At 60.5% G+C, this 18,479-nt stretch overlaps 5 protein-coding genes across 5 annotated transcripts; 2 read left to right on the forward strand and 3 right to left on the reverse strand.

Moving 5' to 3' along the window:
- Positions 1–1,076: 1,076 nt before the first annotated feature.
- HRG_00538 (haloacid dehalogenase-like hydrolase domain-containing protein) lies at positions 1,077–5,484 on the forward strand (the record flags this gene model as incomplete). The annotated part of the gene is made up of 2 exons (XM_044859009.1): positions 1,077–5,035; positions 5,133–5,484. The coding sequence occupies 2 exons, from the start codon at positions 1,077–1,079 to the stop codon at positions 5,482–5,484; spliced, it is 4,311 nt and encodes a 1,436-aa protein (XP_044725409.1).
- Positions 5,485–6,473: 989 nt separating this feature from the next.
- Positions 6,474–7,892, reverse strand: HRG_00539 (zinc-binding dehydrogenase domain-containing protein; the record flags this gene model as incomplete). The annotated part of the gene is made up of 3 exons (XM_044859010.1): positions 6,474–7,034; positions 7,101–7,611; positions 7,660–7,892. The coding sequence occupies 3 exons, from the start codon at positions 7,890–7,892 to the stop codon at positions 6,474–6,476; spliced, it is 1,305 nt and encodes a 434-aa protein (XP_044725410.1).
- Positions 7,893–8,990: 1,098 nt separating this feature from the next.
- Positions 8,991–13,225, reverse strand: HRG_00540 (TATA-binding protein interacting; the record flags this gene model as incomplete). Its single annotated transcript, XM_044859011.1, has 4 exons — positions 8,991–9,455; positions 9,511–9,849; positions 9,909–12,930; positions 12,987–13,225. The coding sequence occupies 4 exons, from the start codon at positions 13,223–13,225 to the stop codon at positions 8,991–8,993; spliced, it is 4,065 nt and encodes a 1,354-aa protein (XP_044725411.1).
- Positions 13,226–13,902: 677 nt separating this feature from the next.
- HRG_00541 (uncharacterized protein) lies at positions 13,903–15,321 on the reverse strand (the record flags this gene model as incomplete). The annotated part of the gene is made up of 1 exon (XM_044859012.1): positions 13,903–15,321. One exon carries the CDS (start codon positions 15,319–15,321, stop codon positions 13,903–13,905), a length of 1,419 nt encoding a protein of 472 aa, XP_044725412.1.
- An 804-nt stretch (positions 15,322–16,125) lies between these two features.
- HRG_00542 (kinase) lies at positions 16,126–17,970 on the forward strand (the record flags this gene model as incomplete). The annotated part of the gene is made up of 4 exons (XM_044859013.1): positions 16,126–16,508; positions 16,779–16,893; positions 17,006–17,462; positions 17,732–17,970. 4 exons carry the CDS (start codon positions 16,126–16,128, stop codon positions 17,968–17,970), a joined length of 1,194 nt encoding a protein of 397 aa, XP_044725413.1.
- Between the last annotated feature and the right edge of the window lie 509 nt (positions 17,971–18,479).

Raw genomic sequence — 18,479 nt, forward strand, 5'->3', positions numbered from 1 at the left:
GGTCCCTGGAGACTGATGCACTGAAGGCGTTTTTCTGCGGTTTGTGGCAGCTGATACCATGGGAAGTTTGGGTTTTTCTTTGTTGTTGGGTGTCGGGGTCGCTCAGTCTCGTCGGGCAACACTGCTCGCGTCAAGGTCGACGACCCTCCTTCCCCCCTACTGGCCTGCAGCGGCCATGATGATTTAGCATGACGATTTCTCTCTACGACATCGGTCATGCCTGTCCGGTACAACGACGGTACATTATTTGGCTTTTGCGCGTGGCCTACTCTGGAGGCGGAAGACCATGGCTTGCCGCTGGCGACAGTCTCATTCCGGTAGCCTGTCTGGGCTCACTCCTGTGTTTCCGGGCCTGTTCCTTTCTGTTCATTGTTGGTTTCGTTTCCCTCGTCGTTTGTCTGGCGCTCGGCAAGGCCTGGGAAGGCATAATTCTTCCGAAGCATAATTCGAGTAATAGGGCGACGCCTCCCCCGTTCCTTTTGGGTTTCATTTCTTGTCTCATGTACTGCGCGGTTTTACGTTTGAGGGCAGGCTGAGGGATGAGCCCGGGAGGCTCAGACGAGACTCGAGAGGTTGTTTGGGGATGGAAAATGTAAAGTGTATGATGAAGCGGAATGGAATCTCTAGGCTGTACAGTACTCTGCCTAGCGGGCCATGACTGGAAATGAAATGGTTCCGAGGCAAGTATTCGAGTAATGGGACATGGTGAAACACCACGAGTAGAACCACGAGTATTAGAACTGACTCTGTTTTTGTCGACGATGACGGGGGTTTTTGTTTCCCACTACCCCCCCGGGCCTGCGCCTCCCCCACTCTGGTTCCCTACCCTCCGCTCGACCCGGGGGCAAGGAACCGAGCCAAGACAACATTCCTCATCCAGCCCATTGTTCTTCATCACTGGCGCGGATCGCCGTCTGGACACGCAGGCCCTCTGATCGCGCCGCGCGCCTTTGCCTACGGGGGAGGAGGAGAAACAAAGTATTATGACGACGGTGCGATAGAGAGCTGCGCGGGCGATTCTCGTCTCGTCTTGTTTCGACAGCAAAGACGCCATTCCCAATGTCCAGTCGCGGGCGATGACACTGAGCCGCAGCAGCAGCAGCAGCAGCAGCAGCAGCGGCAGCCATGTTGCGCCGCGCCGATCGCGAGATGGGCCGACAGCAGCAGGGCCGACAGCAGCAGGGCCGACAGCAGCAGCGCAGCTGGCCGACTCGCGTCTTGGGGCGCCGCCACAGCAATCGTCGTCGCCGGCGCGCAGTCAAGGTCGTCGTCGACGTGCCAGTGCTCGCACCGCCGACGTCAAGGCATCGGCTTCGGATCGAGTCAAGTCGGCCCTCCATCAGGCCGTGTCTCTGGATCGGGAGGCGCCGAGGGGAGACAAAAGAGGCACGAAGCGCATCCGCATCATAGCCCCCCTCGTCGCGCTGTACCGCAGATGCATCGTCGAGGGCCTCTTTCGCCTCAAGACTCTTCCGCCTACCAAGAATGGACGCCACATCCCCCTCAACCCTCGTCCCGGCCCCGAGTCCAACGGCGGCCTGGTTGACGAGCGCACCGACAAGCCCTACGTCAGCAACTTCATCCGGTCCAGCCGGTACACCCCCTACGACTTCTTGCCCAAGCAGCTACTCTTCCAGTTCAGCAAGCTCGGCAACTTTTACTTTCTCGTCATGGGCATCCTGCAGATGGTTCCCGGATTGAGCACCGTCGGGCGCTGGACGACCGTCGTGCCTCTCAGCATTTTTGTCGCCTTTAGCATGGCCAAGGAAGGCTTGGACGACTACAGGCGTTATCAACTCGACAAGGCAGAGAATCGGAGCCAAGCATGGGTCTTGGCCAGCGACATCCAGAGACGGCAAGGGAAAGCCATGGCCGGCACGGGGACAGCTGCCAAGCAAACCGACCAGAGTCCCGACTGGCTCTCCGTGCAGTGGCAGGACGTCCGAGTCGGCGACGTGGTGCGACTTTGCCGTGATCAGGCCGTGCCCGCCGACATGGTTCTGCTGCACGCCTCGGGCCCCAACGGCGTCGCCTACATCGAAACCATGGCGCTTGACGGCGAGACCAACCTCAAGAGCAAGCAGGCGTGCCCACTGCTGGCCGAGAGATGCGCCACCGTCGACGGCATCAAGTCGACCGTCGCTACCGTGATCTCCGAAGACCCCAACCCGGACCTGTACAGCTACGACGCCAAGGTCGTCGCCGACGGCCAGGCGCTGCCGCTCGCGCTCGCCAACATGGTGTACCGCGGATCGACGCTGCGAAACACGGCCCAGGCCGTCGGGCTCGTCGTCAACTCAGGCGAAGAGTGCAAGATCCGCATCAACGCCCACAAGCACGTCGGCGCCAAGAAGCCCGCCATGCAATCCATCATCAACAAGATGGTGCTTTTCCAGATCGTCATTGTCTGCGCGCTGGCTGGCGGGTTGACGGCCGGCTACTACCTATGGGACGGCGCCGTGGAGAAGCACTCCTTTTACCTCGTCCACCCCGGCTCGTACGACGCCAGCGTCTCCTTCAGGGAGGTCTTTTTCGGCTACCTCATCATGTTCAACACGCTCATCCCCCTCTCCCTGTACATTAGCATGGAGATTGTCAAGCTCGGGCAGCTGGTCCTGATGCAGGATGTGCACATGTACGACCCGGTGACGGACACGCCCATGGTCGCCAACACGACCACCATTCTCGAGAACCTGGGCCAGGTCACCCACGTCTTCTCGGACAAGACGGGCACCCTGACGGAGAATCTGATGCGCTTCCGGAAGCTGAGTGTTGCTGGCGTTGCCTGCTTCCACGACATGGATGTGCAAGGGGATGAGCAGGCCAGGTCCAACAAGGTGGAAGCTGTGCAGAAGCGCGCCGAAGGCAAGGGGAGGTCAACAGTGGTCGTGCCCCAAGAAAAGACCATTGACAAGGACGGCGAGCCAGGTTCCGATGTCGGGGGCTTACCCGCGATGGCGTCCTCTGTTCGAAGAAGCCCCGCTGGTCCGGGTGAACAGGCTGAGATGAAGACGGAGGCGCTGCTGGACTACATCCGGCAAAGGCCAAACACGACATTTTCACGCAAGGCCCGGCACCTGTTGCTGTGCATCGCCCTGTGTCACACTTGTCTACCCGAGGCCAAGGACGGCGGAGGGATTGAGTTTCAGGCTGCTTCTCCCGACGAGCTCGCCCTAGTCGAGGCTGCCCGCGACCTCGGCCTCGTGCTCGTCGACCGTCCCGCCCAGTCGATAACGCTGCAGATTCGCGACGCCGAGGGTGGCCCGCAGCTCGAGACGTACCAGGTGCTCGACGTCATCGACTTTAGCAGCCGGCGGAAACGCATGTCCGTCATCGTCAGGACGCCCGACGGCCGCATCTGCGTCATCTGCAAGGGAGCCGACAACGTCATCATGTCGAGGCTCAAGCTGAGCCACCTGGCGGAGCAGAAGGCGAGAGACATTGGACGCCGTGCCAGCCTGCGCAAGACGTTTGAGCAGGACAAGGCGATGCGCCGCATGAGCGAGCAGGCCAGCGCGTGGGGGACGCCGCGGACCAGTTTCGCCCTCGGGCGTGCCGAGACGGGCGACCAGCTCGAGGGTCTTCGACGCAGCTTCGGAAGGCAGTCGACGGATTTTGCGAGGCATTCTCTGTCCGAGGGCGTCGCGTCGTGGGCCATCAACAGGAGGCAGAGGGCGACGGAGGAGGCGGCGTCGCCTCGGGCCTCGGCCAATCTCCTGCGCAGCCCGAGGCCGAGCCTCAGCCGCGTGCCGTCGGTGGACGGCATGGACTGCGGCGGAGTCGTCGATGCGGTGGCGGCCAACGAAGCCGTCGTTTTCGAAAAGTGCTTCCAGCACGTCGATGACTTTGCGTGCGAGGGCCTGCGGACGTTGCTTTACGCGTATCGCTACGTCGACGAGGAGACGTACGCGCGGTGGAAGCAGCTGTACCGGGAGGCGGAGACGAGCCTGGTGGACCGCCAGAGGCTCATCGAGGAGGCGGGCGAGCAGATTGAGACCAAGCTTGAGCTCGCGGGAGCGACGGCCATCGAAGACAAGCTGCAAGACGGCGTCGCCGAGACGATTGACAAGCTCCGGCGCGCCAACGTCAAGGTGTGGATGCTGACGGGCGACAAGCGCGAGACGGCCATCAACATCGGGCACTCGGCGCGCCTGTGCAAGCCCTTTTCCGAGACGTACATACTCGACGGCACGGCGGGCGGCGGCAGGCTGCGCGACGCCCTCCAGGCCACGCTCAACGACGTGTGTCGGGGTATGGTGCCGCACTCGGTGGTGGTGGTGGACGGGCAGACGCTGGGGACCATCGACGGCGACGAGCAGCTGCGGGTGCTGTTTAGCGACCTGGTGGTGCGCGTCGACTCGGTCATTTGCTGCCGGGCGTCGCCGTCGCAAAAGGCCGAGCTCGTCAAGGCGATCCGGCGGCGTCTGCCGGGGAGCATGACGCTGGCCATTGGCGACGGGGCCAACGACATTGGCATGATCCAGGCGTCGCACGTCGGCATCGGCATCTCGGGCCGCGAGGGCCTCCAGGCGGCGCGCATCGCCGACTACTCCATCGCCCAGTTCCGCTTCCTGCAGCGGCTGCTCCTGGTCCACGGGCGGTGGAACTACATCCGCACGGGCAAGTACGTGCTGGCCACGTTCTGGAAGGAGATTGTCTTCTTTCTCGTGCAGGCGCACTACCAGCGCCTCGACGGCTACTCGGGCACCTCGCTCTTCGAGTCGTGGAGCCTGACCGTCTTCAACAGCGCCTTTACCTCGCTACCTGTGATTCTGCTCGGCATCTTCGAGAGGGACCTTGCCGCCGAAACGTTGCTGGCGGTGCCCGAGCTGTACACGTTTGGCCAGCGCGGGCTCGGCTTCAACTATGCCCAGTACCTGGGATGGATCGTCATGGGCGTGGCCGGCAGTGTTGCCATTTCCCACACCGTCTTTGGCCTGTACGCGCCGGCGCTGTTTACCATTGACACGAGCCTGTTTGCCATGGGGGATGTGTGCTTTACCGTTGCGGTTGTCTATATCAACATCAAGCTCTTGTGAGTCGCCCAGAAGTCTCTTCCCCTTCCACCACTCGCTCCTTTCGAGCGCCTTTCACCCCGGTATGGCCAGGTCGACTGACGCGAATGGCTTCAGGATCCTCGAACTCCACAGCAAGACGGTGGTCACATTTGCCGGCTTCTTCATCTCGGTGGCCGGCTGGTTTGCGTGGAACGTGGTCCTCTCGGCCGTCTACAGGCAGGTCACGGGCCCATACGTTGTCCGCGACGCCTTCACGCACAACTTTGGCCGCCGCCCGCCGTGGTGGGCGGCCGTGGTGCTCGGCCTGGGGATGCTGGTGGTGCTGGAGCTGGCGGTCCAGGGGCTGCGGCGCGTGTACTGGCCGACGGACCAGGACCTGGTGCAGCGCATCGAAAAGGACGCGGCTGGCGACGAGACGTTGATGCGCCACGCTGCGGAGAATAATCTGAATGGCAACTGCGGCTAGATGGACGACGACGAAGATGTGGCAGCCGTGGAGATGAGCGAGGTGGCGGTGGCAGACTCCCGAGGCAGGGGTGAGCAAGGGCGCTCGACGAGGCGCGAAATGAGCCGCCACTCAGGGTCGAAGAGTCCGTCGCGAGCGCCGAGGGTCAGCCTCGAGTTGGGGTGGGGGGCGGTGCGGATGAGCCTCGACGACTAACTTATCGACGGCCCAAGTTTACGCCCCCGGCGGAGGAGCGAGAGAGCCCGCCCGAGGGTGGTGAGTGCACGCCTCGGGGATGAAGGATGGCTATACCCCGTCGTTGCCCTTGATGCGGTGCGACGAATTGCACTGGGGGGCATGTACGAGTGTTGCGAATGAGAGCTTGGAAAGGTGGTTTGCGGTCTTTGTTCCTATACCTTTTCTTCATCGTCATCCACAGTCCATTTCCCCCTACGTTTTGGAGCTGAGGCGGCGGTCGGCAACTGTATGAAGCAGAGACAAAGGGGGGGCTGCTGTTTTTATTTCCTCGTCATGACTGAGCGAGGCGTTTTCGGAGGCAGCGATGCGACTGCAGCTGGACGCGGGGACTCGAACAAGGCACAGAATGGGCGAGACTGTGTACATGGCATGAAGCAAGCTTTGGGGGAAGCAGCTGCATGTACAGGTGCAAGGTTGGAAGGGCGTTGGCTGGAAGAGTGAGAGATGGAGACTGAGTGAAGGAGAGGCCAGCTCGACGTTGGATACCCATGGCGAGAAGCTTGCTGTAGGGAGTGATGAGAAGCGAAGAATGGAATCGAGGGGAGGGGTTCGTTAACACTATGCATACATTGTTAAATCCACATGGCCATTACTGCCGAGCAAACAGAACATTGCTGCCGTAACATGATAGTAAGGAGGCATCACGGTGTATACCAAGACAGGGAAGCGAACCCGAGCCCGACGAAAATAGATTCACTGAGGAGCGAGATGGCTGCAAGAGGAATACAGGCGGTGAAGAAGCAGGCCGGCCATCAGCACTCATCGTCGCCAACAAGGGGGTCGACCTTGACGAGAATCTTTCCCCTCGCATGGCCCCGAGCCAGCTTCTCATACGCGGCCACGGCCTCCTCAAAGGGCCAGACGGAGTCGCGCACGATGCGCAGGCGCGGGCGCGAGTCGTCGTCGTCGGCGGCGGCGGCGAGGAGGTCGACGACGTCGCGGCGATCCTGGAGCGAGGGACTCAGCATGGCGACGGCGCGCCAGGGACGGCCGACGCCGCCGAGCCAGCGGGCCGTGGGCCACCACTCGTTGAGCTTCATGCGGGCGACGGCGACGAGGAAGTCGGGCAGGGCGAAGCGCGGCGGCTTGATGCCCACGGAGGCGTAGACGCCGCTGGGGGCCAGGAAGGACGCCGAGGCGAGGTATAGCGGCTGGAAGCCGAGGGTGTCGATGACGGCGGAGAGGGGGGGGCCGGAGGAGGATGAGGAAGAGGAGGAGGAGGAGGAGGAGGAAGAAGAAGAAGAAGAAGGGAAGCGGGTGGCGAGGTGGGCGGCGAGGCCCGGTGCGTCCTTGTAGAGCGTGTAGTCGATGACCTTGACCGGCGGCTCCGTGTAAGTCCCTCTCGTCCCCTCTGCTGCCGCACACCCACGCAAACTCACCTCATCAGCCCCCAGGCTACGCACCAGCTCGGCATTTCGCCCGCTGCAGACGGCGACGACGCGGCCGGCATCGCCCACGGCCCGGCGCACCATCTGCACGACGAGGCAGCCGACGCCGCCGCTGGCCCCGTTGACCAGCACGCGCCGCGGCGGGTCCTGGCCCCGGCCCCCGTCTCTGCCGCCGTGCTGGTCGAGGGGGAGCCCCGCGGCCGCGACCAGCAGCCGCGCCGTCATGCCCGCCAGCAGGCACGCGGCGCCGTCGGCGAGGCTCGTCGCCGCCGGCTTGGCCACGGCGCACCGCGCGGGCAGCGCCACCGTCGTGGCCAGCGCGCCCGTGCCCGTTGATAGGGCTAGGCTTGCGGGGACCATGGCGAGGATCTTGTCGCCCTTGCGGAAGCGCGAGGGCACGCTTGCTGCTGCTGCTGCTGCTGCTGCTGCTGCTGCTGTTGTTGTTGTTGCATTCCCGTGTCCGCCGCCGCCGGTCGCCGATCCGGGCCCGGCCTCCCCGGGGCTCCAGACATCGACGACGACGCCCGAGAGGTCCATCTCCGGCACGCACGTCGGCGCGCGCAGCCACGCCGGCAGCAGCAGCATCTGCCACACGGCGCCGACGTTGAGCCCCGCAAAGGCGACGCGCACCAGGATCCATTCCTCGGCGCCGGCGTTGGGCGGCGGCAGCGTCGGCGCCGCCCGCGTCGTCTCGAGCGCCAGCACCGCCCCGGGCGGGCCGCGCCGCGAGTAGACCCAGGCGCGGGACTGCTGGTCCTGCTGTCGCGGTTCCTCGGTGGTCATGGTGGTGGGTTTGCTGATGTTGCTGCTGTGCCGGCGGTGAGCTCCGGGGGGGGAGGCTGAATCATACATACACAGTGTGTGGTGCGGGACAGGACCAACCAACCTTATACTTGTTGTAGCCTCATCAACGCGTCTATCTTGGGTTCTTACCGCGGTAGATAAAAATGACGTCGGACAAGAGAGAGAGAGAGAGAGAGAGAGTGAGGGTGGGTGTACAGGGCCGTAGGAAGGGCCTTCTGATTACAGCAACAATGCCAGGCTCGAGTGCTTCTGCCCACAACGCCAACTCCCCCGAGCAGCCTCGTCCAAGTCCTCGGGGGCGCCGCGGCCGGCGCAAGCCACGCGCCTGTCGCCTCCCAAAGAGCGAAAGAAGGCACCGGATGGATGAGTGGACAAGTCCTGCCCCTGTACTCTCAGCCCCTCGCCCCCCTTGTGAGGCCGTCGTCTTGTTTTCCTCAGCGGGCAAACTGGTCTCTCTCCCCCGGATGGGGGCCAGGGGGGGGAAAGGGGGGGGGGGGTTAAGGGTCGACCTGTCCACGCACTCCTGGCAAACCAGCCCAACCAGCCGAGGGTCCAAGCGGCGTCAGCCGTAATCACTTTCCAGTGCCACCGTGTCATTAGCCATTGCGTCCAAGGTCCAGCCTCGCCAAAGGGGGCCATACGAAAGCAAGCCGCAGGCAGTTGCATGCCATGCGAGTCCTCAGGGGCCAATGCCGCATCCGACGTGGAAGCCGAGCCGCTCAGACAGCGACCTGTAGCCCGGGAGAGTCTAATCGACTCTGTAGTTGCGTTCCACGGAGCAAGAAACCCTCTCGCGACAAGACGCCAAACGGGCGGAACGCTCAGCATCAAGCCCGCGCAGGAAGCAGAGGCTAGCCGTTCTGAATCCACATGAAAGGTCCTCGCAGGTACGACGGCTTCGTAATGGGCATTGTGCGCAAGCCACCGTTCATCATCTGAGCAATATAGCCCGTCTTGGAGACCTCGTTATGCGACATGTTGATGTACGGCAATGTAGTCTGGTCTCATACCTATCCGTGCTTTTTTCAGAAGAGTGACCACCGACTAGACTCCTGACATACCCGCTCTCGTCTCCCATTAAACCATCCTGGTCTGTAGCTCTTTGGTCTCCTCTCGCAGCCCCTTTAGCTGCTTGTCGAATTCCTTGTTGACCCACTCCCAGTACGAGGTCCAGACCCCGGCGGCGCCGGCATTACTGGTCGCCGCACCCGCCTTTCCAGTCCTGGCCTTCATCTTGTCTCCCAACAAAAGCGTCACCCTCAGCACGCTCTTGTTGGCTTCCTCCTGCTTCTCAATGTCCTGCTTGACCGCGTTCTCCTTGAGCTTGACGGACAGTACGCCCCGGTACGCCTCGGCGATGGTGTCCAGCCTGCGGGCCGTCTCGTCGGGGTCGATGACGATGAGTTTGGTGACCATGAGGTTGCACAGTTGTCGGATGTCGTTGTCGTCCTTGAGTCCCGCTACGACGCGGTCGTAAAAGTCAATGTTGTTCATGCGGGTAAATGCCGTCTCCATCAAGGCGTAAAGGGTCTCGTACGCGCTCTGTTGATGCGTCAGTCAAGGCATCCGGGACCACAGTCACGACGAGTACACCGACCTTTCGAACCTCGAGTCCATCATCAACCGTGTGCTTGAAAGGCCCCAACATGACTTCCTTGACGAGCTCTGGCTTGACTACCGACTCGCTCAAGACAAACGGCACGAGCTCGCCCAGGTGAGGCAGGATGAGATCTGGCTTGTTATGTGCAGCAGAGTTGAGCGTCGACATGGCCAGGCGTCGAATCTCCATGTCCGAGTCCTGCAGCATGACCAGCAGCATGTTGATGAGGGTGGTTTTCAGCACCGCGTCGAACGTGTCCTCGCTCTCCGGGAGCGTATATCGAACGGCCTGGACGGCCATGCCTCGTATGCCCGACGACTTGTCCCTGAGAAGCGTCTGGGAGCGGGGGCAGCAGGTTAGCAACGGTAAGCACTTTAACGGGACTCGAGACTCACCTCGAGTTTCGGCATAAACGCGGCCGGGTCCAGAATGACCAGGCGCCCGACACACTCGGCGCAGACGACTCGATTGTCGGCGTTTTCCGACGCCTCCAACAGCTCGTCCCAGATTGGAATGGCATAGTCTCTCAGTTCAGCAGACTGCACCGAGATGGATTGCAATATCTCTTTGATGGACTGAATGAGCAGGTATTGAGTGTTCCCCCCCTTTTGCATCGTCTTGAGGATCACAGGCAGAAACTGCGGGGCGTTGCCAGAACCGGCCCGGCCGAGAGCGATGGCGGCAGCCAGCGACACCTTGTCCGGCTCCGAGTGGAACTGCTCTAGGAAGAGGTCGGGCTTTAGAGGCGACTTCGAACCCAGCCTCATGCCAGCCTCTCCCAGCACCGCGAGTGCGAGGCTCACGCGAGCATCGTCTTTGGACTCGGCGCTCGTCTGCAGCTCCGAGATGAAGCTATCCAGCGAGACGCCCGTGGAGTCACCCCCGGTGACGAGCAGCGTACCAATCACCTTGCCCACGACAGAGGGATCCCCAGAGATGCTGACGTCTGTGAGAAGCCCTCGCATCAGCTCCCCGGTAGCACCGCTCTGGCCGACCTTGCTCATCAGCTCAAGCAGCTGCTCCAGAACAATGTTTGCAAAGTGCGACTTGAGAAGCTGGCAAAGAGCGGCAATCATGTCCGTGTTGATCACCAGGCCCGGATTGCCCTGCACCGTCTTGGCTAAGATGAGCAGGGCTGGGCCGAGCAGGTGAGTATCGCTATTCGTGATGGCGGGCATCAAGGCAGAGACGATGCCCTCGACGGTCGAAGGATCGAGCTGGTCCTTGGCCGCATTGCAAAGGACCAGGTGCTTGAGTGCCGTGACGCTCGAGCCGCGCAGGGATCGGTTCGCCTTGCGGAGCTGTGCGCAGAGCTCCAGGGCCACGTTCTGGATCCAGTCCTTGTCGAGTTGGCCGGGGGTGGTGGCAAAGGCAGCCACGTTGTCCACGGCCCGCACCGCGGCGAGTCGAGTCGTCTCGTTCTTCAACCTGTCTCGGAGCACATCGAGCGCGAACTTGCGCTTCTCAGGGAATAGCAAGAGAGTGCCCTCGGCGGTAGAGGTTCTCGACACAAGGACGCCGAGCGCATGGATCGCGCGCTGGCGCACCTCGGCGTCGGCGTCGTTGGCCAAGCCCCGATCCATAATGACGTCGTACAGGTTGCCCAACTCATCCTTGTACTTGGCGCCGGCGTTTCGCGAACGCGGAGGAGTTATGGTCTTAACAAGCTCCTCGGCAGTGCGAATGGCCTCGCTCGAAATCTTGTAGAACCGATCGTGGACCGCCGATGTGACGGCGGCGACTATCTTGGACAGGTATGGCTGCAACAGGGCTGACGAGTGAGTCTTGCAAACGTCGCTGATGAGTCGTAATGCGGCGACGCGCAGGGTGCTCGGAGTCGCCGAGGCGGAGCCGCCGGCCGCAGCCAGCGAGGATGACACAGCGCCAGAGGCCTTGGCCTTTGCTTCTTCCGTTACTGGGCCCACAATGTCGGGGAAGAAGTCGGATAGGCCACCGCGCTGCACCGATACCAAGTCGTCGAGCAGTTTGATAATGGACTGCTTCGTCGGCACCGTCTTGCCCTTGAGCTGCTTGGTGCAGGCCTTGACAATGGTCGGTATGAGGCGCGAAAGGTCGGCTTGGGGGCCGGTGGACGGGGTTTTCTCTAGCACCGGGGATGTGAGGCCGGCCATGAACCGTGAGGCATTGGCGCTGCCGCCGCTGCTCTGCCTCCTTCTCTTGCGACTGAGGGGCATTTGACCGGCTGCTTCGGGCTCCAGATCGTCCAGGCCCAGGTCTGTCATATGAAGACCCTCGCCCGTCTTGCGAATAAGAAGGGACAAGGCCGAGATAACCTCGAGACGCACATTCTCCTCCCTCTCATCAATGCGCTTGATAAGAACCGGCGCCGCCTGGTCATATAGAACCCCGTTGTCCAGCAGGTCTCCGCTGCCCCGGGTGGCGATGAGAGTGTACAGCGCCTTGACGGCGCAACGCCGGACCTTCCAGCTCGCGTCGTCGTCGTCGTCGTCGAACCCATCGTCGTCGTCGAAGTCGTCTTCCTCGTCGGCGTCTTCATTGTCATCATCCATTTCCATTTCATCGTCGCCATCGATGGCGTAGTTTGGGTCGTACTTCATGTATCGAAGCGACGAAGCGATGGTCTCGTCGGTAAACTGCCGCATCTCCTGGGGGCAGGATGCCAGAAAGGCTTCTAGGGTAACCAATGCTGCTTCTCGGACCTCGTTGAAATCTTGGGTCGGATCCTCGCCCTCGCTGAGCCTGTCCATGTGCTCCTGGAGTTCCACCTCGGACAATGCTTGCAGCACAAAAGGAGCGGCCTTGGGCAGGTGAGGACCGAAACGCGGAGGGATGGACCTGGCCATGCTGCCCAGGATTGATATATACAGTCGCCGGGTGACGGGGTTGGTGCCAGCTTGAGAGAGGCCCGAGGTGAGCCTTTGGACGACAACATCAAGCTGCTCGTCGGCCAAGTAGACGGCGAGCATGGAGATGGCGACGACTGCGCGCTTCTTGACCACCGACGTTCCCCTATCGCTATCGAGCAGCTGCATGACGACGTGCAGAGTGGCCTCGACCTCGACCGACTGGAGCAGGGGGCCGAAGCAGCGGACCAGCTCGATGAGGACGTCGACAGCCTCTGCATTGATACTGTCCTCGTCCTGCAGGAGACCCGTTGGAACGGGAGGAAGAGGGACGCTGGTGTCGGGCACTCGCGTCGTGGGGCCGGGCCCGATGAGGCGTGGAATGAGAACCCGCTGGATGGCTTCGTAGGCGTGCTTGACATCGGCGGTAACGGGCAGGCCAGGGACGGGACGGGGGAGAGCGGTGATGACGGACCGGAGGGCGAGCGACGGAACGGTATTGTCGACCGAGTTCTTTAGCTTGAGCGACGACAGCTTATCGATCATGGGCGGTAGGATGGACGCGGGCACTTTGCCGACGAGGGGCCCTAGGCTGTGCGGAGGGCAGTGTGAGACGTGATGACTCTGCCAAGGGTTAGGCCGACTCACCACTTGATGGCCAAGTTCTGGACCTCGCTGTTCTGATCGTCGAGCGTCTTGACGATGCTATCGACGGCGCGGGCGGCGATGTTGTATTCATGATGTAGAAAGTCGGGCTTGGAGTGGGTCAAGAGCTGAAGCAGGTCGTTGAGGGACATGAATCGAAAGTCTGGATCGGCGTCGCTGAGCTTGCGGACGTGGGCCATGACGGCCTGCGGGGTTGCCGCATTGACAGCGGGAGACGCCATGATGATGATGGGCGGTGGCGGAGAGCGGTGGCTATCGTTGCTCGAGGCAGACGAGGGGGGCCGCCGCAGTCTCGGACCGACGTCTGCTGCTCTTGCTCTCCCAGTCTGCGCAGCTGGCAGCGGGCCTGACGGCTGCTAGAGCTTCGCCGCGACGGTGATGCGCTGGCAGATGGTGCGAACGATGGCGAGTGTCGGGCGGGTGACGAAGCGGCCCGTCTTGGGTGCCCTTTTGGTTCAGAAGCTCGAAAGAGAAGGATCGTGAGGGTGACAGCTTCCCCCCTCCACGATAAGCCAAGGCGGCAAAACAGCTTAACTTATCGATTGCACAACTCGGTGCGGGCCATCTATTTGCCCGCCTACGATGACGTAAGGATCCTCGACGGCACACAACACGTCGTCTCTCCTCCTCCTCTTTGTTGCCGACGACCAGATACACTTGGCATCGATGGATAGGTGACTTCACTTTGATCAGAGGAGGTTTGGCATGCGACGCCCTCGTCTATTCTACAGTTTACTGCCCCAATGAACCCGTTCGGCGTTCACAATCTAATATCTATGCATGACCCAAGGCTGGCCCTCATTCACAATGCTAAACGCTCTGCGAGGCTTGGGAGTCACGTCCTCTCTTTCGCCACACCCTGCGGCTTCGTGGCCCTGGACGGCCGCCCCCGGTTTCGTTAGGGCGCCGTGTCTGGTCCGACGGCCGACCTCGCCCGAAGCTTGCGGGGCTCATCTCGCCCATCACTGTCGCGACCGACTGGCGCAGTAGCGGCGGCCTGAAGCCGCTGGGAGCGGGCGGCGATGCGGGCGCTTCGACGAAGCTTGGGAGCCCGCTCGGAGGAGGGAAGTTTTGTTGCTGGAGCCGCTTCCTCGTGCTCCTGGCTGCGACTGCGCCTCGGCGGTGACGGCCGCGTGGGAAAGGTTGCTGCATCCTGAGGATGCGGTTGGCCAGGTTGAGCCTCCTGTACCTCAGGAGAAGCTGAGTCACGTCTGGGATACAAAGTGCGGCACCATTCTTCGCATTGTGAAAGACTCAACTTCAACGGCGAGCGCCTGCGCGCCGTGGGCCGGGGCGTTGGGGGCGGGATGGCCTCCAACGCGTCGATTTCCGACGGCGAAAAGTCGAGGTCCATGGTTGTCCACTCCTCGGGCTCGGACAATGGGGACTCGTTCTCCCACTTCCACCCAAGGTCACTGACTCTTTTGCTTTCGTTCCACCTTTCCGCGACATAGGCCAGGTGATTTTCCTTGTAATGCGATCTCGCACTTTCGGGAACGCGGCTCAGCCGTGTCCTCTCCTCTTCTCCTTCCAGGTAGAATGTATACCACGGGCGCGAGGTGATGAAATCCTCGGCGGCCGCCTTGCTGGCATCTGCGGCAAGACTGTTTCGTGGTCGCAGCGGACTCCATTGGCCGCGACGCAGGCCCTGGCGTCGGCGCATTGCGCGGGAGTTGGGGTGTTGAGGGAGCAAGGGCCCGTGACGATCAGCACCACAACTGGGCGAATCGCCCTGCCATTTCCATTTCCAGAGCCAGGAATTATCCCGCGTCTGCTCGTCGACGCGGCCGGGGATTCCCCACTCGGGATTCCAAATGCCAAGGCGCTGCCATCGCTTCCTGATGTGATGCCTGGTGAAGACATTGAGCCGCAGACTGCCGTTTCGTCTGACAAACATGTCGTGGAGTTTCCGGTTGTCCCTCGCTATGGGCGTGGATAACAGGATGTGGTAGGCTTCGCGCCTGTAGCGACTCCCGGGGTTGTAGGCGTCTTGCCACATCTCAAAGTGTTTTTGGGTCTCGATCAGTTCTTCTTGGTTGAGAGGTTCGTCAATGAGCAAGTCCAGCTCGGCAATCTCCGCCTCTGATAACGGTTCATGCAAGAAGCGATGAAACTCGTCCTCTCCAGGGGTTGACGGCGACTGACAAAGCGGCGGCTCCTCGCGGTTGAATCGTCGCTCGCGAATCTTCTCGAGAAGCTCCGTGTTGTTTGCCAGGTGTCGTAGTTCGGGCATGACAAGCTCTTGCAGCGACCGATGACCCAGCTGGTTGACGGAAGCGTTGCCCATTATGGGACTGAGATCGAATGTCGGGAGCATGGCGGGCTAGGAGAAGATGTTTCTTGGGGGGAAGAGAGATGGTGAACTGCAAAGGGGGAGCGATGGGGGAAAGAGTTATATTCAATGTTGGTCTGGCGGCAATCGTCGATCCAAGCAAGGCGCTTTGTCGGGGACGCCGAGTGACACAAACGACGCGCTATTATTGGCACAAAGATGGCGACAGTGAAGGTATCCAACAGCGATGCACACACCCCCTCTAGCAAATTGTTTTGTGGTGCATCTTATGGGTCGCTTGTGCGCCTTTGTGGACGTGCCGCGGGACCCCACGGGGCTGAAGGATTTCATGTTTGCCCTTTGAGTGTGCCAACATGAAGGCAGCCAGCAGGTCAATACGAAGAGCCTATCAGTTCTCGTGCCTTGTGAGGAGTGATACAAGTGCGTGATCTGTGCTGGCCGTCTGCTTATGCCACCCCTGTGAATGGGCACCTACTCTGAACCCCTGAGCATGGAGGGATGCGGCCAGGCTCAACACATCGCGGAACGGAATCAAGCAAGCTGTTTGCACCAATTTCTCATTCTCCATCTTGTCCTTCCAACTGTTGCCTTTACGCATTCAAAGAGGATACGCGTATTGATTGATCGACTTGAGGCTTGGAAATCAAAGTTGGTGGCTCAAACAGGAGCCAGCAGCCGTACCTATAGCCCTACAATGCTTCGTATAGATACATCCTCCTCTTCCAGTTCCTCCCTGATACTCTAGTTGCTCACTCAATTTGCCAATTGCTCCCTCGATCCTCCAGTTGCTCCCTCGATCCTCCCCGTCACGCCCTCCTCTTCGGAGCCATGGTTCGCCCCGTCAACCCGTCAACACTTTTCCACCTCGAGCCGGCTGATGAGAGAACGAGAGATATCACCAATCACCAAGACAATGCCCCTTTCATCTCCATGAGCTCCGAAGGCCAGCCATCTCTTGAAATCGGCTACCATGTATCGTCGCGGCCCCGCGGGGGTCGCATCATCGCCAAGCTCGGCCGTGGTACTGAGGCAGACCTAGTTCTGCTGGCCAAGAACATCGCCCTGGTCCACATCGCCTTCGAGGTTCATCCCGAATCTGGCGCGATCCTTCTCTGCGTCCGTGCTGACAAGATTCGCTCCGTCACGGTCCACCCTCGCGGGCTGAGACCCGACGGCGATTTCCGCCAGCTGGTCTTAGTCCCAGGGGAGCGGTATGACATATCCATTGGAGAAATCTCTCGACTCAACTTCCACCTACGATGGAGGCTGGAATCTCCACCAATGCCACAAGCTGTAGAAAACGGCTTCCGGGAAGCCCAAGCACGAACCGTTCATCTCCGTTGCGCCAAGACTGAATATGGCAACGATTCTACCGTACGGTCTTGGTACAACACAAGGCTCCCATCGAAATCAGGGAACGTCATCAGAGATGCACTGCAGGGTGGGAAAATAGGTGATGGTGGCTCCGGAACGGTTTATAGTGCCATCGACTTGGACTCTGGGCACTTGATCGCGGCCAAACGCGTCATTCCCAGGAATGAAAGGGAACGGGCGAGGCTCCACAGGGAAATCAAAACAATGGCGACGCTAGACCATGTAAGTCTCTGTCTTCGAACGATCTCTAATATACGGGCTTTCAGGCAAGCATAGCTTGCCATGCTCTGTACCTGAGGTGGAATCACTAACACCGTGTCCCTGGACGCCCAAGCCACATGTCATCGACTTTCTTGGCTGGGGAGAAATACCGGGCAATCCAGACGGTGTTCGAATCTTTTTGCCACTCCGGCATGGGAATTTCCTCGACCTCATCTCTCTGCTCAAGAAGCCAGAGGAGCCTTTCATTTTCCAGGTTGCCTTTGAGATGCTATCGGCTCTAGATTACTTGGCCTTGCGCAACCTATGCCACCGAGACGTCAAGCCGGCCAATATCCTTTGCGAAAGGAAGAATGACGGTACATACATCTTTCAACTTTCTGATTTTGGGCTTGTCGACCACCAACAACTCGCTCAGTCGGTTTGCGGAACTAGCGTTTTCACGGCCCCTGAGGTTCTTGACGGTGGTGGCTTAGAGAAGAGTCACCAGTCTCCAAAGATGGACGTGTGGTCTCTCTTTGTCACGCTCGCTGGCATCATGACTTGGACCGACTTTGACCAAGACAAACTCGGTGCCTGTGGCTATCCTCGAGTTCTGGATTTTGTTGAAGACGTGGCAGTTAACACCCTTCCTTTTCTGGCGGCCATGGCCCGCCAGGACCCCGAGAAAAGAGCTTCGGCGGCCCAAATTCTCTTTTTCAACTTCGGCGGCCACGGACTGACGACTAGTCGCCTGGCGATAAGTCCTATACAGCCTATGGAGGCAGCTCCGGTAAATACCACAGCACTCGCTTGAACGGCGTCACAGGCCGCGCCGGATCCCCAACTGACCATGACACAGACGACTTCACCTCCCACTCGCAGCCTCTTGACGCCCGCCGCAGGTGTTCCGGCACCGAAACGCTGGGAGAACCGGCAGGCGGCGTCATCGCCACCAGCATCGGAGCCAAGGACTGCATTCACTTCGAGTCCATCGACAGTCAGAGTAGCCCCCCCAACACCGTCGCGGCGTCGGCATCCCTACGAAAGGATGTCCATGGTAAGAACTCGCGCGATGCGGCAACGAGAGTGGCGAGATAGCATGCCCAGCCAATCTGACCCCGACGAAATGGACTTCACGTGGGACATTGAGGCGACAGACGAACGTGAGGTCAGGTAAAAGTATAGTCCAACTGCCATGCGAAGCGACAGGGCCTCAACTGATTCCGTGTCTCGGCATTTACAGTCCTCTGCTGATGTTGGGTGGTCGATGACCGACTGTGCACTCGCGCTGTGCTGCCCACGCCCAAAAAATATGATTCGCGCCTTGGCGAAGCTGCTTTCAACCATGGGCATGGTAGAACGTCTCGTGATCTTGAAAGCAAAGCATGCAATTCATCGTTGTGAGGGTACATAGAGGCGTGGGACGCTGGTGGTTAGATTACCTGTGTGTATGCGGCGCCGAGTATTTCTGCCTTAATGGTCCAGGGTTCATGTGAGCTGGAAATGGAGAGGGAGGCAACGGGATATAAAAGTGGTTATGGCAGAAGAAGTATTGAATAGACGTCATGGAGCCTGATCGACTTGACATGCCCAATATGGTGCACGCA

Source organism: Hirsutella rhossiliensis (genome assembly GCF_020360975.1).
Source record: "Hirsutella rhossiliensis strain HR02 chromosome Unknown scaffold00001, whole genome shotgun sequence".
Classification (NCBI taxonomy): Eukaryota; Fungi; Ascomycota; class Sordariomycetes; order Hypocreales; family Ophiocordycipitaceae; genus Hirsutella; species Hirsutella rhossiliensis.